Below are 17345 nucleotides of genomic sequence, written 5' to 3' on the forward strand. Positions count from 1 at the left end.
TTTTTCATTTTCATCCCTGAAGGTTAAAGTGAATTTCAGCAGATCTCTCAAATTTGAGATTTGATTTGATTTTTTTTAAACCAAGAGATTGGGTAGGACAAATGGAAGTTGATCTTCAGGGGGGGACCTTGGGTCACTGTCTGTGCAGAGTCTGCACGTTCTCTCTGTGTGTGCGTGGGTTTCCTCCGGGTGCTCCGGTTTCCTCCCACAGTCCAAAGATGTGCAGGTTGGATTGGCCATGCTCAAATTTCCCCTTATTTGTACAAAGATGGGCCAATTAGGTGGGGTAACGGGGAGAGGGCGGCGGAGTGAGCCTGGGTGAAGTGCTCTTTCAGAGGGTCGGTGCAGAGACTCGATGGGCCGAACGTCCTCGCTCTGCCCGGTTGGGATTCTCTAAGGGAATAGAAACTACAACTCCCATGATGCTCTGGCCGTGCAGGCGGGGAGGGGGGGCACTGCGCATGCTCCGATCTGTGTTGCCGCGGTGCAGGTTGGGATGTGAGTTCCCTCCCCCCCTCCTCCTTTCCCCAGGCCAGTTCCCGGTGACCATGGTGGGCACGTACTGCTGTGTGCCGGGCTGCTTCAACAACACCCTCAAGAACAAGGAGCTCTCCTTTCACGTCTTCCCCAAGGACGAGGCGCTGCGAGGCGTTTGGATCAGGAACCTCTCCCGCCTGGACGAGAGGAAATTCAGCGTGTGGCAGCCCAAAACCCACCACAAAGTCTGCGACGCCCACTTCGCGGGGGGCAAGAAGACCTACATGAACAATGTGCCCATCGTCTTCCCCGTGAAGGTCGAGAGGTCCCGCAGGAAGGAGCAGGCCAGGATGCTGCTGCTGGGTGCCAGGGACACCAGCAGCCCGGGTACAGTATTCCTCCACTCCGCAGCAATGGGTGCACCCCCCCCCCCCCCTTCCCGGGGAGGGGGGGGGGGGGGGGGGTCCAGTCTAAAGTTTCTCCCCCCCCCCCCCCGTCCTTGAGATCAGCGACTAAAAAATGTGGCAAACATTGAAAATTCGATTAATTTTTGAGCCGGGTTTCCAGACGCAATGATAATAAATACTTGGCCCTCTCTTGTAACAACGATCGTTGCAGGGATATGGAGATTTCCAATTGAGCTGCAATGTGTTGTTTACAATGTGCTGTGAGCCGAACTCTTCAGCGGTGCAACTGTTATATACTCCCATCAGTTTTTTTCTTAATTGCGTATTTTGAGGTGATGTTATGTTTCTCCAAGGGGTCTGGGATAGAGCTGATTATTTTTAGCTTCCTCCATCACGCCATTCGCCCGCTAAGAAAACAGGAAAGCGGTGTGTTCCATTGACACTTGAACATGGAGCTGGTGTGTGTGTGCGTGTGACCACTATCCCGGGACACTTGTCCTTCTTGACCCCTCTTTGTAGGTCAGGCAAGCAATCTCAGAAATGAGAGGCATCAAAAGCAAAAAAGAAGAAAATAGATTCCCCCCTCTCCCCCTTGTCAGAAATTTCCCCGAGGACACTTAAGCTGGGTTGCAGATTCTGCCATTTAGTGGCACAGTGCTTTGAAACGCACTGCCTGAGTTATTTAATGAAGATTGTAAGGCGGGTTTTAAAATGGGAAATAGGTATTACTTCAGTGGCAGCATATGTTGTATTGTGACAGATCTATTTGTGAGGTCTGCTATCCGTGAGTTACCCAAAACTTACCGAGTTCAGCAGAGCTCAATGCTATTGCCATTTTACACGAGCAACAACCACAATATTTTATTCACATCTGATTCGTTGTGCCTTTTGCATCAATCTGTCTCTCTGATTCTTGTACGGTTCTGGGTGCTTCTACCAGATGCCAGTCATAAGTGTTCACACTGGCTGAATTGCAAGGTTGTTTTCTAGGATTATGTCCTCTGCTTTTATTGTTCCCTCTTTTTGACGAGCAGTAAAACATTAATTCAGGAAAAGTCAAACTTTGATTAATTGTATTCAGTTAGGATTGATCAGAAAATGAGGTTGGGATTTTATGTGGCTATGTTACAAACATGGTAATTCAGAGACCTAAACAAGTGATCTGTGATTATAGGTTCAACTGCCATCACTGTATCTGCAGAATTTCAATTCAGTTAATTAAATAACAATGTGGAATAAAACTTAAGATCAGTAATAACGACAATGAAACGATTAAATGTTGTAAAAAAAAACACTTAGTTCACTAATGTGTGTTAGGCAAGGAAATCTGCCATCCCTATCCAGCCTGCCATACATTATCCCTGACCCACAAAAATGTGCTTAATTCTTAACTGCCCTCTGAAATGGCCTAGCAAGTCTAACTGGTGTATAAAAATGACAACAAAAGCCACATATAAGACTAAACCTGAAGGAATAATATGGCATCAATTTCCGTAGAGGATTCAGACGCAACAACGGTACTCTTATCCCAGTTGATGCAAAATTCTTTTCACTAATATTCAGGCACTTGTGCCAAAATTGGGAGAGTTGGCTCAGGGACAATAGCTTGACAAAATCATACCTTGTAGCCAATGTTCCAGACTCTTGCATCCTGTCCCACAGCAGGACAAACCCACAAGATATGGCATTGTGGTGCACAGTTGGGAGTCTGCAACATTGACTATGACGCCATGAAGTGCTAAAGTACCAGTCAGAAATGGACAAAGAAACCTCCTGACGATTACTACCTGTTGTCCTCCCTCAACTGATGAATCAGTGCTCCCCTTTATTTGGGAGAAGCAATGAAGGGCACAGAAAATACTCTGGTTGTGGGGACTTCACAACTGACCAAGCCTGAAGAGATAACCAACAAGAGCAAAAAAAACTTATTGACCATATCCTCAACAATATATCGGTTGCTGATGCATCGGCCCATAACAGTATTGGTAGGAGTGATTACCATACAGTCTTAGTGAAGACAAAGCTCTGAAGGCCTGTCATAGCTGGTCATAGATGTTGGTGGAAAATAAATAGCTTAACAGAGGAGAAGGGTCTATTAACATCATCCTGAATGATGGCACAGCCACCACTTGAGTAGAAAAGTTAAGCCTGAAACAAGTACAAAAGTTGAGCCTGAAACAATCGCCTTCATCTAGAAATGCCATGTGCCTCTTGAGATCCCCATTATCACCGACACCAGTCTTCAGACAATTGATTCACCTTCACATGATACCAAGAAATGGCTGAAGGCACTGGATACTGAAAGACTGTGGACCCTGTCAACATTCTGGCAATAGTACTGAAGACTGGAGCTGCAGATCAAACTGGGCCGTGAGCCAAGTAGAGCTGGAAAAGCTCAACATCATTCAGCACAATGCAGCCTACCTTTTTTGGCACCCCATCCACCACCTTCAGCATTCACTCCCTCCACCAGCGATGCACAGTGACAGTAATGTGGAACATCTACAACATAAACTAGAGCGACTCATCTTGGCTCCTTTGAATTTACCTTTTAAACCTGCAACCTCTACCACCTCGAAGGAAAAGGACCGTAGAACGTGAGAACATCACCAGTTGCAAGTTCCCCTCCAAGTCACTCACCATTCTGGCTTGGAACCATATCAGGGTTCCTTCAACGTTGTTGGATTTAAATCTTGATACTCGCTCCTTGATAGAATTGTGGGTGTTCTGCCACCACATGGTCAGCTGAGGTTCAAGAAGGTTGCTCACTACCACCGTTCAAATATATGAACGTGCAAATTTGGAGCAGGTGTAGGCCATTTGGCCCCTCAAGCCTGCTCCGCCATTCAATAAGACCAAAGCTGACCTGATTGTGGCCTCAACTCAACATTCTGGGCTGTTTAGCACAGGGCTAAATCGCTGGCTTTGAAAGCAGGCCAGCAGCACGGTTCGATTCCCGTAACAGCCTCCCCGAACAGGCGCCGGAATGTGGCGACTAGGGGCTTTTCACAGTAACTTCATTGAAGCCTACTTGTGACAATAAGCGAATCCAAAGATTCACAACTTTCTGAAAGAAAATATTTCTTCTCATCATCGTATTAAATGAGACCCCTTATTTTTAAACTGTGTGTCCTAGTCTAGGAAATATCCAATCAGAATTCACCCTGCCAAGTCTCCTCAGGATCTTGTGTCTTTCAATGAGATCATTTCTCAATCTTCCAAATTCCACTGAATACGATCCAGCCTGTCCGATCTTTTTTTGTCCCATATTTTCCAGCGGATAACCTCCGGTTGATCTTCTCAAGGCCAGTCATGGATGGGCAATATATGCGGGCAATGTCAGCAATGCACACGTTCCTTGAATGAATTTTAAAAGGGTAGAGATTCCACATAAATGTCTATGAACCAGTTTGAACAAATTCACATACGGAGCACAGTGGCACCTATGGCATTGTAACAGAAGGTCTCCTACTCTGTACACTGAATGCCTGGCAGTTAAGTGCAGTACTTCCCACTATGAAATTCAATTACAATTGAAAATTATTAATTTCAAATAAATATTTTAGAATTATGCTTGAGGGTTCAGGGAAAATAAAATCACAGTTTTATCTTTTCTGAAAATTAAAGTTGAGTTCACTTCCTTAAATTTGTAGAGTTTAAGAGATTCCACCATTGATTCCTTTTGTAAAAGATAGAATGAGCTGAATTGTTTACTTTGTTCCATATAGCTTTGTATGCAATGATATGATTTCAATAGATAAACAAGATAATTAAAATTCATCAGGAATCAAAATTTCAATTATACATGCTGCCAAAAGGAGTCCAACAATTTATTGATTGTATTTTGCAGTTGTTCTGGGAACAGCAAAATTGAGAGGCGAGGTAGCTGGTTTTACTTATAAATCATTGAATGGGGAATAAGGTCATAGGGATTGCCTTCTCACAGGCTGGGGACAGAGGAACAGTGAGTCAGCCAGCTAGATTTGGCCTGATGGAGCAAGGGAAACTTGCTCTTCTCAAACCTGGAACTGGACAGGATGAGAAGGTTGACAAGGGAAAGATTAAGCAAACCTAATAGAGATAGTGCGACTTGTCTTGAAAGTTGTGTAATTAATTGAATCAAGGTAAGACTTGATTATATCTGTTACTCTGTACATTCATTAACTGTCTAAAATGAAACAGCTTAACCATTCAAACCCTGTCCTTTTTTTTTAGAACAGTACAGCACAGAACAGGCCCTTCGGCCCTCAATGTTGTGCCGAGCAATGATCACCCTACTCAAGCCCACGTATCCACCCTATACCAGTAACCCAACAACCCCCATTAACATTATTTTTAAGACACTAAGGGCAATTTAGCCTGGCCAATCCACCTAACCCGCACATCTTTGGACTGTGGGAGGAAACCGGAGCACCCGGAGGAAACCCACGCACACACTGGGAGGATGTGCAGACTCCCCACAGACAGTGACCCAGCCGGGAATCGAACCTGGGACCCTGGAGCTGTGAAGCATTGATGCTAACCACCATGCTACCGTGCTGCCAAATTTTATCTTGTTGGGATAAAGTCCCTCCGTCCACCTTTGCGAAGATTGGAAAAGTGCATAAAGGCACTTGCAAAAGACTGATCAGATTGCTTGAAGGTCACGTTGCTGCACTCCTGAATTACACTATATTACTAAAGATATTGGGTGCAATTTAAGTAAATGGAACAAAGTCCCATAGTGAGCGCGTTTAGCCATGTATTTCCTGGCGCATGTAGCGCTGAGAAACAACATTACTGTATCAAACATGGATACCGTGTTAGATAGAGGACCTAAGCCGAGGCAGCGCACAGCCCCGCTTTGTGCACTGAGGAGCTCCAGGTTGGGATTCTCCAATAATGGGGCTATGCCCCCATTCCAGCGTGAAAACGCGGGCAAATCTTTTTCCTTCGGAAAGTCCAGTGATTCTCCTACTTGGTGCTCCTCGCAGCTCCGGCGGCCAATACGGAGCCCTGCACTTCCGGTCAGGGATCCGCGCATGCGCACGATGGCGGCCTGCATTGACCGCCCCACGCGACATGGCGGACCCACACCGCCACCAAAAAGATAGGTCCCCCCGAGATCGCACGTGCCTGCGATTCGGTGACCCCCAATCGATAGCTTGGCCATCTGTGAGGCCCCCCCCCCCCCCCCATGAAGGATACCCCCCCACCAGGGTGGCCGAGGACTGAGTCTGCAGCCGTCATGCCGAGTTCCCGACGGGTGGGACAATGAGAGACCCATGCCATTGGGAACTCGGCCAGTTACACTAAAAAAATCACCGCGGGCGCCTCTTGTCAATGGCCCCTTACCCGCGCTGCGTAGACCGTACACTTTATGTTGATTCTGCGGGGACCGGAGAATCGCGGGAGCAACGTCGCACCGGATTTTGATGTTGATGCCTATTCTCCGCCCCAGCGCCGATCACGATTTCGCCGCCAATCTCTCGGGCCCCGACGCGACCTCAGACCCCCCCTCCCCCAACTCACTATTAAGGTGTCCCGGGGCCCCTCTGCACCCCCCTCCCAATACATACGCAAAGCACCCCCGCCCGATCACTCCACCCAAAATGCCAGCTTGACACCCTAGCTGTGCCCCTACCAGCTGGCAGTGCCACAGTACCCAGATGGCACCAGCAGTGCCATGGTACCACCCAGCGCAAAGGGCATGTACCTGGGGGCCTCCAATCCCCTGGGAGACCCCCACGAATGCCGTTCCATCTGGTCCCAGTTTGTGGAGAACAGTACTGAATGGCGTCCACCTGACGTTTCCGATGCAAAGATGATAGATCCCAACGCCTCAGGTGCTATGGGAAACTGCATATTACACTGAGTCTAGCTGTCTCACTCGAATATGCAGATTTCAAAAAAAGTGATTGTGCCCATAATGGGCGAGATTCATATTGCAACAACCCGCGAGATCGCATTACATCTCGTGAGGTGTTGCGAGCCGGGTAGATCCCAGGGTCTCCCGGCTTCTATCAGCCACGTTGCGCTGCAGCAAACTGCTTTTCAGGTGCATCGTCGCCATTTGATCGTGCCCATTGTTTAGAATTGCCACACTCCATAAATCAGATGTTCAGACTGCTAATCAGCATGTCGGGTACTGCCGTAGAATATCTAAGGCAGACGCAAAACTTATAATAATAATAAGCGGGATTCTCCCAAATCCACGCGATGGCCCGACGCTGGCGTAAAAAGAGGTGCGAACCACTCCGGCGTCGGGCCGACCTGAAGTTGCGGATTTCTCCGCACTTCCGGGGGCGAGGCTGGCGGCGGAGGGCTTGGTGCCGTGCCAACTGGCTCCGAAGGGCCGGCAAGTGTTAGCGCATGCGCAGACCGGCCGGCGTATTCTAGCACATGCGCAGGGGAGGTGTCTTCTCCGCACCAGCCATGGCGGAGCCCAACAGAGGCCGGCGCGGAAGGAGTGCCCCCATGGCACAGGCCCGCCCGCAGATCGGTGGGCCCCGACCGCGGGCCAGGCCACCCCGGGGCCGGATCCCGCCGCGTTCCCCCGAGGACCTCACCAGCCGCCTACCAGCCAGATCCCGCCGTATGGGTCCCTGTCCAATCCACGCCGGCGGGACTGGCCAGAAACCGACGGCCGCTCGGCCCATCGGGGCCCAGAGAACTGCCGGGGCCGCTGCCAATGGCCCCCGACCGGCGCGATATGTTTAAAATTAAAGCCTACCTACTAAATGTAAATTTGTTACCTAAATTTGGCGAGGAAACTAGAAAGGGATAGTAAAGGACAAAGAGCTTGTGATCAGTGAACTAGGTGTGGTGAACATTGTTCTTTCACCTAAGAGAGCTAGAATTGAATGGCAATATAATGAATAGAGATTATCTCTTCTAGATGTGATGGTGTTAAAGTCAGTTTGAAGAGTATCAGCCCAGTTTCATAGCATTAAACTGCAAATATTGGAAAAAAAACTAGAGCCACGTTATTCAAAGGTTGGAACAATATTGACTATATGACATGAAAAAGTCATGCTAGTGCAATAAAAGCATTGCTGTAAGCATATTGATACTGCTGGAGTACATTGCTGGATGAACACAGTGTGAATCTCATCCAGATTATATCTGACCCAGAAAGGCATGTACCTGTACAAACATGGAATTTTTCTTCTTCCAAGTTTAGGATGTTTCAGATTTGACCTATGTCAGCCTGTTATCTGCCAATGTATACTTTTTAGAAGGTTCAGTGGCCTCCGTTGCTGCTTTAAAGAGAGTTGATTTACATTACAGCTTTACCTACTTGTAAGTAATATAACCTGGAATGTAATCGTTCCATCCTTTAGTTTGGATACTTGTCTGGCCACATGATCTTTTCAATCTGTCCAAACGAAGCAAATAGTTTGTGACCTGATGCAATATAGACCACTAATCTGCTTTATTGAATAATTGCATAATAAACTAAACACAATGAGCAACAGTTATGATGAATTCGTAAAAGTTATATTTGCATTGATGAACACCCCAATAGTCAACTTCAACTGACTATTTTATTTGATCTTCAGCATTCATTCCTATGGTTCACAGAAGAGTGTATTTTTCCTTCCATCCTCTGTCTTTTCCTGAGCCTGCCTTTTTCAGACTGACTGCCTGTGCAGTAAGCTGTTTGCAAAAGTCATGTGGTCTTGTTTTAGTGCCAGTCTCTCACTTTAATTCTGGCCGTACCCACCCGGAAAGAGATCAAAGCTCTTTCAAAAGAATGGATGTAAAATACTTGTCAATTTCAGAGACAGCTAACAAATTGCTAATTATTTGCAAGCCAGGAGGAAATGGTATCAAAGCCAGCATCTTAACTAAAATAAAAACAGAAAATGCTGGATAAATTCAGCAGGTCCGGCAGCATCTGTGTGGAGAGAAACACAGTTAACATTTCAAATCCATTGACTATTGTACAGAGAGTTGGGCGTGCCCAGGCTGTCAGGCAGTACCCTGATACTGCCCCCTGATACTGCTGGGGTAGTGCTTCAGTTGGGATAGTTCAGGGGGGTGGGGGTCTGTGTCTGTGGGAAGGATCCTCTTTTTAATTTTTATTGTTTTTCGATCAGGGCACCTTTTTAAAATGATCTTTTGGTGAAGCGGGCTGGTGCAGTGCCCTCCTTTTCCTACCTGAGTTGACACTTGGTCAAAAATGAAAAATTTCTGCCCATAATTATAAGTAAGACACCATTGAGAGTGTGGTCATATTTCTGGCTTTGCAAAAAAACACACCACCTTGTAGAGTGAAACATTACCCATCTTCCTGCTACAGTTTCACATGCATGACTGAGGCCAGTTAGTTCTGAATGAATTCTCTCAGTTACAATCAAATCTCAATAACATCAAACTATAAAACGGATTAACATGCATTTATGAAGACATATTTTATGTTTATGTTTTTGTCCTATATTAGCTTATTTTCCTGTCCTACCACAAGTGGCATTGAGTATATGTTTGACAAAGAAAGCACACTCAAATTCACTCCTTGCCCACACATACTCACACAAGCACTTTACTGCAGGAGCTTCAACATAATATTCAGGACATTGAGGAGCTCAAATTCTGGTTGACTTGCCCCACTCTAACCCACACATGCTATTGGCATCTCCATTATTTCCAGCCCAAGATTTCCAGCCCAAGTTCAAACCAGTAAATGACCCTAGACCCAGTTCCACATTGGATGGTTTCTTTCCAACCAAGCTGTCTGGAATGCCTCTTTTAGTATTTTAAGCTTTTGACGTTGCACACAAATTGATGCAAAAAGCAGTGAGAAAAGATTTTGTTGCGTGTAATTTCCTATTGAAAACTTGAATTTTTTTTCTGACTGTGTGAACAAAAAGTAGTCCAATGAGTATTTTTCTTTCATTTTTCTTCAGTCTAAGTATTTTAATTCTTATTGCAAAAAAAAAATCAATATATATATGTAGCTACAAAGTCATGTATGCAAATGTGTTCATCTAAGTTTCAGATTCTGTGTACAGATTTTGGGCTAACAATTAGTTTACTGTGTTTTGGGCACAGGGCGGCAATTCGCACTCTGCCCGAGTTCATTTGGATTCAGGTGGGCAATATGCAAACTTGTGTACCCACCTCAGCTGCATGGTCACAGTAACTGGCCAAAGGGAGTCCCGCATTCCTTCCTTCCTCTTAAACTCTGCTGGCTTCTAATGTAGCAGGCGAGCCAAGTAGCTGTGTTCACAAATCCTGTGATGCAGCTTAGCTGCTTATCTTCAGGGCAGGCAATGTATCCTAATGGGAATCTGCACTGAAGCTAATTGCTGGAATTTAACACACAAATGTGAACATCAGGGCAGAGAGATGGTTTTGGGGTGACACGTGATGTTGGAGGCATTAATGATGCAGCTGGAAAGATGCCACCACTCTTCAGGGTGACCAGGAGGCCCTCAGTGATCACAATCAAGAGAATGTGGGCCAGGAAAGTCAGCTCCCAGAGTCTGGGCCCAAGGACAGCAGTACCACAAGAGGTACAATGAGTGCAAGTTCACATGACCTCTCCCACCCACTACAACAATATGCTTAAGATGCTAAATGCACCACTTCCTGGCATGGTGCCCAACATCCACATCCTCACCCACCTACAAATGCTGCCAGCTGCACACCCACCTCTTGTTACCTTCACACACCTCCAGCTAGTCAGCGTCAGCAGGCACCTCACCCGAACCCATTGCTACACAACCACTGACCTTTTGCCCTCTCTCTTGCAGGAGAAGGTGGGACACATTTAAAAAGGAACAGAGCAGAACCAGCAAGGGACAAGCAGGCCTGCAGCTCCTTAACAACATGGAGAAGGTGGCTTTCACCATTATGGGGCCAGCAGTGACAGCACCTCTGGCATAGTTGCACTGAATATTGAGGCTATTGGGCTGTCCTTGCATGTGTTAAGTCATCTGGATATGAATGGGATGCTGCTAGGTTTATTTTCCAGCTTATTGGACAGTGGAACAACAGATAGGTTTTGTTGCAGAGGATTCAGATGAGGACCTTGATGGGACAGCAAGCAGGAGAGGGCTGATGGATATGCACACCAAGATGTTAGGTGCATTGCTTGGCCCACCAGACAACCTCCCATCACTGTCAAGGTCCTTGGGGGAATCTGGGCCCAAGGTAGCAGAGGGCATCATGCAGAGCTTGCCCTGTCAACAGCCTCTACTCTTATTTGCTTGACGTCCTGCAGACCCCAAAGCGTTACCATTGCTGCCCGCTACCTTTTTGTGATCAGGTACCCTACTCCTCTGTCCTCCTTGTGGAGTCTGCAACACTCTACAGCAATTCCAGTAACCCTACACAAAAGAACACCTGAAACACTCCAGAGTATTTCCAAATACATTACAATAGAAAGTGTTGTGAAAATTATGTTACCTGCAATTTGGGTGTTTCACCCTTTGAAGAATGAGCTTGGAGCCCATCTTGCAGCTGCATCATGCCAGATCTTTGAGTAGTGATGAATGATTGCATGCACAGGACCTGTGTCATCCAAATTTATAATCCTGGAATTACAGCAGCTAGTTGTATATTGTCATGATAGTGCTGATGCAGCGCCTTCCAGTGCATGCCAGGAACTCACCTGTGTACATACTCCTAATATAATGGACTTTAACCTGGTGTTGTTAGACTTCTTACTGTGCTCACCCCAGTCCAACGCCGGCATCTCCACATCACAGTGTACAGTAATGTGCAATGACGTCTGCAAATCCCTCCCAGTATCTCCTAAGTTTTGGACATGCCCAAAATATGTAGACGTGATTCGCTGGTCCCCCCGCGCATCTAGCACACTTGTCTTCCACCCCAAAAAATTTGCTCATCCGGGCCACCGTCATGTGGGCCCGGTGGACGACCTTGAACTGAATCAGGCTGAGCCTAGCACATGTTGCAATTGAATTTACCCTACTCAGGGCTTCCACCCATACCCCATCCTCCATCTCCTCGCCGAGCTCCTCCTCCCACTTCAGCTTCAGTTCCCCTGTCTGGGACGCCTCCCCTTTCATGAGTTCTTGGTAAATATCCAAGACTTTCCCCTCGCCCCTGAAAATACTCTATCCTGGATCCCATTTGGTGGGAGGCGTGGGAAGGATGGGACCTGTCCGCGTATGAAGTCACGAGCTTGCAAGTACCTAAAGTCATTCCCCCTTACTAGTCCGAATCTCTCCTCCAAGGCCCTCATGCTTGCGAAGCTCTCCCCCCCTCCCCCAAAAACATATCGCCCATCCCCCTCACGGTAGCATGGTGTTTAGCATCAATGCTTCACAGCTCCAGGGTCCCAGGTTCGATTCCCGGCTGGGTCACTGTCTGTGTGGAGTCTGCACGTCCTCCCTGTGTGTGCGTGGGTTTCCTCCGGGTGCTCCGGTTTCCTCCCACAGTCCAAAGATGTGCGGGTTAGGTGGATTGGCCATGCTAAATTGCCCATAGTGTAAGGTTAATGTGGGGATTGTTGGGTTACGGGTATACAGGTTACGTGGGTTTAAGTGGGGTGATCATTGCTCGGCACAACATCGAGGGCCGAAGGGCCTGTTCTGTGCTGTACTGTTCTATGTTCTATGTTCCTCCCCACCCCCGCCCGCCGCCATGCTCCTGGGGGCGAATCGGTGGTTGTCGCATAATGGTGACCAGACTGATGCTCCCACCTCCCCTACATGTTTCCTCCACTGGCCCCAGACCCGCAGGGCTGCCACCACTACCGGGCTGATGGAGTACCAGGCCGGCGGGAGCGATAGGGGAGCCGTGACCAGGGCTGCCAAACTGGTGCCCCTGCACAAAGCCGCCTCCACTCGCCCCCAAATAGACCCCGTACCCACCATCCAACTCCTTACCATGGCTATGTTGGCCGCCCAGTAGTAGTTGCTAAGGTTTGGCAGCGCCAGCCCCCCCCTCGCTACGGTTCCTCTCAAGCATCGCTTTCTTCACCCGCAGGGACTTTCCCGCCCAGACAAAGCCCATAATAATCTTGTTGACCCTTTTGAAGAAGAACCGTGGGATGAAAATCGGGAGGCACTGAAAAATAAACAGGAATCTTGGGAGGATTGTCACCTTTACCGTCTGCACTCTCCCCGCAAGTGATAGCGGGAGTGCATCCCATCTCCGAAACTCGCTCTTAGTTTGTTCCACCACTCTAGTCAAATTTAGCCTGTGCAGCCTGCCCCAGTCTCGTGCCACCTGTATCCCCAAGTATCGAAAACTTTCTCTGACCAACCAAATTGGCAGCCCCTTCAACCTATTCTCCTGGCCCCCCGCCTGTACTACAAATATCTCGCTCTTAGTCATGTTCAGTTTGTACCCTGAAAACCGGCCAAACTCTCTCAATATTCCCAGTATACCCATCCCGGCCAGTGGGTCCGATACGTACAAGAGCAGGTCATCTGCTAAAGCGAGACCCTGTGTTCCACCCCTCCCCTAATCATTCCCTTCCAACCCCTCGCCGCTCTCAGGACAATCGCCAGAGGTTCTTAGCCAGTGCGAACAGCAACGGAGAGAGTGGACATCCCTGTCTGGTACCCCGGTGTAGTCTAAAATAGTCCGATGTTGTCCTATTCGTCCTTATGCTCGCTTTTGGGGCCTGGTACAATAGTCTGACCCAATCGACAAAGCCCTCACAGAACCCGGACCGTCCGAGTACCTCCCACAAATAGTCCCACTCCACCCAGTCAAAGGCCTTCTCGGCGTCCATTGCCACCACTGCCTCTACCTCTCTGCCCTCCAGGGGCATCATGATCACGTTGAGTAGTCTTCTTAAGTTGACTACCAGCTGTCTGCCTTTAACAAACCCTGTTTGGTCTTCCCCGATCACCTCCGGGACACAGTCCTCAATTCTAACCGCCAAAACCTTAGCCAGAAGCTTGGCGTCAATGTTCATCAGGGAGATTGGTCTGTATGACCCACATGTTTCCGGGTCTTTATCCCGTTTTAATATCAGCGAGATGGTAGCCTGTGACATTGTCGGAGGTAGAATCCCTCTGTCCCGCGCCTCGTTAAATACCCTAGTCAGCACCGGCCCCACTGTCTCCGAGAACTTTTTGTAGAACACCACTGGGTATCCATCCGGCCCTGGAGATTTACCCGACTGCATGGCGTTCAAGCCCCCCAGTACTTCCTCAGCTCTAATCGGGGCCCCCAGTCCATCTACTAGCCCCCTAAACACTTTTGGGTAGGTCAGTCCGTCTAAGAAGCCCTTCATCTCCTCCGGCTCCTCAAGGGGTTCCGATGTATAGAACTTGCTATAGAATTCCCAAAACACCTTGTTCAGTCCTGACGGGTCCTCCACTCTGTCCCCCATACCGTCCACTACCCTGCCTATTTCTCTGGCCTCCTTCCTCCTGAGTTGCTGCGCAAGCATTCTACTAGCTTTCTCCCCATGCTCATATACCACCACCTTTGCCTTCCTAAGTTGTTCCACGGCTCTTCTCGTGGACAGCACTCCCAGCTCGGCCTGCAGTCTCCGTCTATCTCTACGTAGGTCCTCCATCGGGGCCTCTGCGTATTCCCTGTCTGTCCGTTAAATCTCCTTGACCAGTCTGTCCATTTCCGCTCTGTCCGATCTATCTCTGTGGGCTCGGATTGAAATCAGCTTGCCCCTTACCACCACCTTCAGCGCCTCCCACAGGGGCGCTGCTGAGACTTCTTGTGTGTCATTAACCTGCAGGTAGTTCTGCATGCACTTCCGCAATCTCTCGCACACCCCCTCATCCGCTGGCAACCCTACGTCTAACCTCCATTGCGGGCGTTGGTAACTCCCTTTGCAGACCTGCAGGTCAACCTAGTGTGGGGCATGATCCGAGATGGTGATCGCCGAGTGCTCGTATCTTTTACCCTGCCTACACAGTCCCTGCTCATGATGAAGAAATTGATTCTAGAATATACTTTGTGAACATGCGAGTAGAGCAAATATTCCCTTCCTGTTGGCCGTCTGACTCTCCATGGGTTTTACCCCCCCCCCCCCATGATCAGCTTGCCTGAATCTAAGTCCGGGATTTTCCCTAGCACCCTTTTAATGAAGTCAGCATCGTCCCAATTTGGAGCATATACATTCACCAGGACTACCCTCACCTCCTCAAGCCTACCATGAGCCATAAGAAATCTATCACCTCCGTCTGCAATTGTGCCCTCTGCCTCAAATTGAATCCGTTTATTGATCATGATTGCCACCCCCCTGGACTTAGAGTCTAAGCCCGAGTGGAAGATCTGGCTAATCCAGCCCTTCCTTCGTCTGGTCTGGTCAGTCACTTTCAGATGTGTCTCCTGCAGCATAATTACATCCGTCTTTAGAGTTCGCAAATGCGTGAACACACGCACCCTCTTGACTGGCCCGTTTAATCCTCTAACATTCAAGGTGATCAGCCTGGTTGGAGGGGACCCGTGCCATACACTGGCTGTATGCAAACCCCCAACCTGACTTCTTTGACTAGCTTCCTCTAGCCCGGAGACTCATCGCTCCGGCGCCCACTTGTCTGGCTCTCATTGTTCCTCCGAGTTATCCCCCCCCCCCCCCCCCCCATCCACACCAATTCCCCTGGTCTGTCCTGCTCGAGCAGTCTCTCTGAGATAAGGAAGATCAAACAAAAAAAGGGCAATCAAACAAAGAGCCGAGACCGCTCCAACTGTGATGCTATTCCAGTTGTGTACACAGCTGAGTAATACCAATCGCCCCTTTCTGCGCATTAATAAAAGAAAAACACAGCAACACAGTACCCGTGTAACCCCCCCTGCATCAAATAACTTTAACCCCCCTTGCTTCCTGGCCAAATTTCTGTTACGATGGAAGCTCCAGAAAGAAAAAAACACCCCCCCCCCTCGCCCATTGTAACCACAGGCAGCGAAAACAATACAAAGTACCTGTGAAGCACCAAAAACATAGAACAGTACAGCACAGAACAGGCCCTTCAGCCCTCGATGTTGTGCCGAGCAATGATCACCCTACTTAAACCCACGTAACCCAACAATCCCCCCATTAACCTTACACTACGGGCAATTTAGCATGGCCAATCCACCTAACCCGCACATCTTTGGACTGTGGGAGGAAACCGGAGCACCCGGAGGAAACCCACGCACACACGGGGAGGACGTGCAGACTCCACACAGACAGTGACCCAGCCGGGAATCGAACCTGGGACCCTGGAGCTGTGAAGCATTGATGCTAACCACCATGCTACCGTGAGGCCCCGGATAGAAAGTCATTCCAAGAAAAATAGAAGTCACGTAAACAATAATACTCAGACTCTGGCTTGAGTCCGTGGGTCCTCAGTTCGGCACCAGTCCCTGATCCTTTGCGAACTCCATCGCCTCATCGGGGTCCACAAAGTAGTAATGCTGGCTCTGGTGCCGGGAAGACGCGCCGGGAAGAGCAGACCGAACTTCATGTGCTTTTTGAACAAAATCTCCTTAATTCGTTTAAAGGCTGCTTGTCGCCTGGCCATCTCCTGACTCAGGTCCAGGTAGATGTGCAGGACATTGTTGTTCCATCTACAGCTCCTTGTGCTCTTTGCCCACGTAAGGACATACTCCTTATCCGTGAACCTGTGAAACCTGACCACCACTGGTCCAGGGGGACTCCCCCCCCCCCCCCCCCCCCGGTCGCGGCTGCCTCACCTGCACTCTGTGTGTCCCATCCAGCTCCAGCAGTCACGGGAAGGAGTTAGCCCCCATCAGCTGCTGCAATAGGTCTGCCACAAACGTCGTGGCGTCCGCTCCTTCGGCCCCCTCCAGGAGGCCAACATTTCTCAGATTTTGTCTGCGGGCTCTGTTTTCCAGGTCATCAAGTCTGTCAAACAGCCTTCTCTGTCGCTTCTTTAACCCATCTATTTCTATTGCAGTGGTCGTTTGTGTGTCTGCCTGTTCCTCCACCGCTTGCTCCAGCTCCTTGACCTTTTTGTCCTGGGCCTCTAGTCTTTGGTTCACTTGCTCCACCGCTTTCTGAAGCGGTTCGAAGTTATCCCGCTTCATCTCTTCAAAACTTCCTTTTATGACCCGCAGCATATTGTCCAGCGATGTTTGGATCGTCTGGTCTGCGGTCCGTACATCAGCCATCTTTGATCCTGGGTCAGCTCCCACACCACTTTGTCTCTGCCCTTTCTTTTCCTGCTTTCGCTGCTTTCTGCTCTTCTTTGTTTCCATGCTGCTCCACACGTTTAACTCAGCAACTTTGTGGCCGCCTTTTCTGGCGCTCAAAAGTTCCAAAAAGTCAGGAAACCAGGTCTCAAAATCCGGCCGGAGTGAGAGCCACCGAATGTGGGGCTCACTCCCTCATCGCCGCCACCGGAAGTCCAACAATTATCAGTGTTAAGTGGCCAAGAACAGGTTCATTGTTTTCAATCTATTCCATTACTCAACAGAGTCAGGCTTGTGTCATAACCACTGAAGAGAGGACTGTTTTGAGGTAATTATTCGAGAGACAGCGATATCAGCAACTGGATTCAAGTACCTATAATAAATTACTGTTTT

The 17345-nt window shown here is 48.7% G+C and overlaps 1 protein-coding gene across 1 annotated transcript in view; it reads left to right on the forward strand.

The window, feature by feature from the left end:
- The first annotated feature begins 488 nt into the window (after positions 1-488).
- Positions 489-17345, forward strand: part of LOC119967416 (protein downstream neighbor of Son-like) — a 48308-nt gene continuing 31451 nt past the window's right edge. Inside the window, exon 1 of the mRNA XM_038799940.1 lies at positions 489-864. Coding sequence (XP_038655868.1) covers positions 549-864 — 316 coding nt within the window. The 5' untranslated portion in view covers positions 489-548. The remainder of the gene's footprint in view (positions 865-17345) is intronic.

This window comes from Scyliorhinus canicula, chromosome 6, assembly GCF_902713615.1.
Source record: "Scyliorhinus canicula chromosome 6, sScyCan1.1, whole genome shotgun sequence".
Taxonomy (NCBI): Eukaryota; Metazoa; Chordata; class Chondrichthyes; order Carcharhiniformes; family Scyliorhinidae; genus Scyliorhinus; species Scyliorhinus canicula.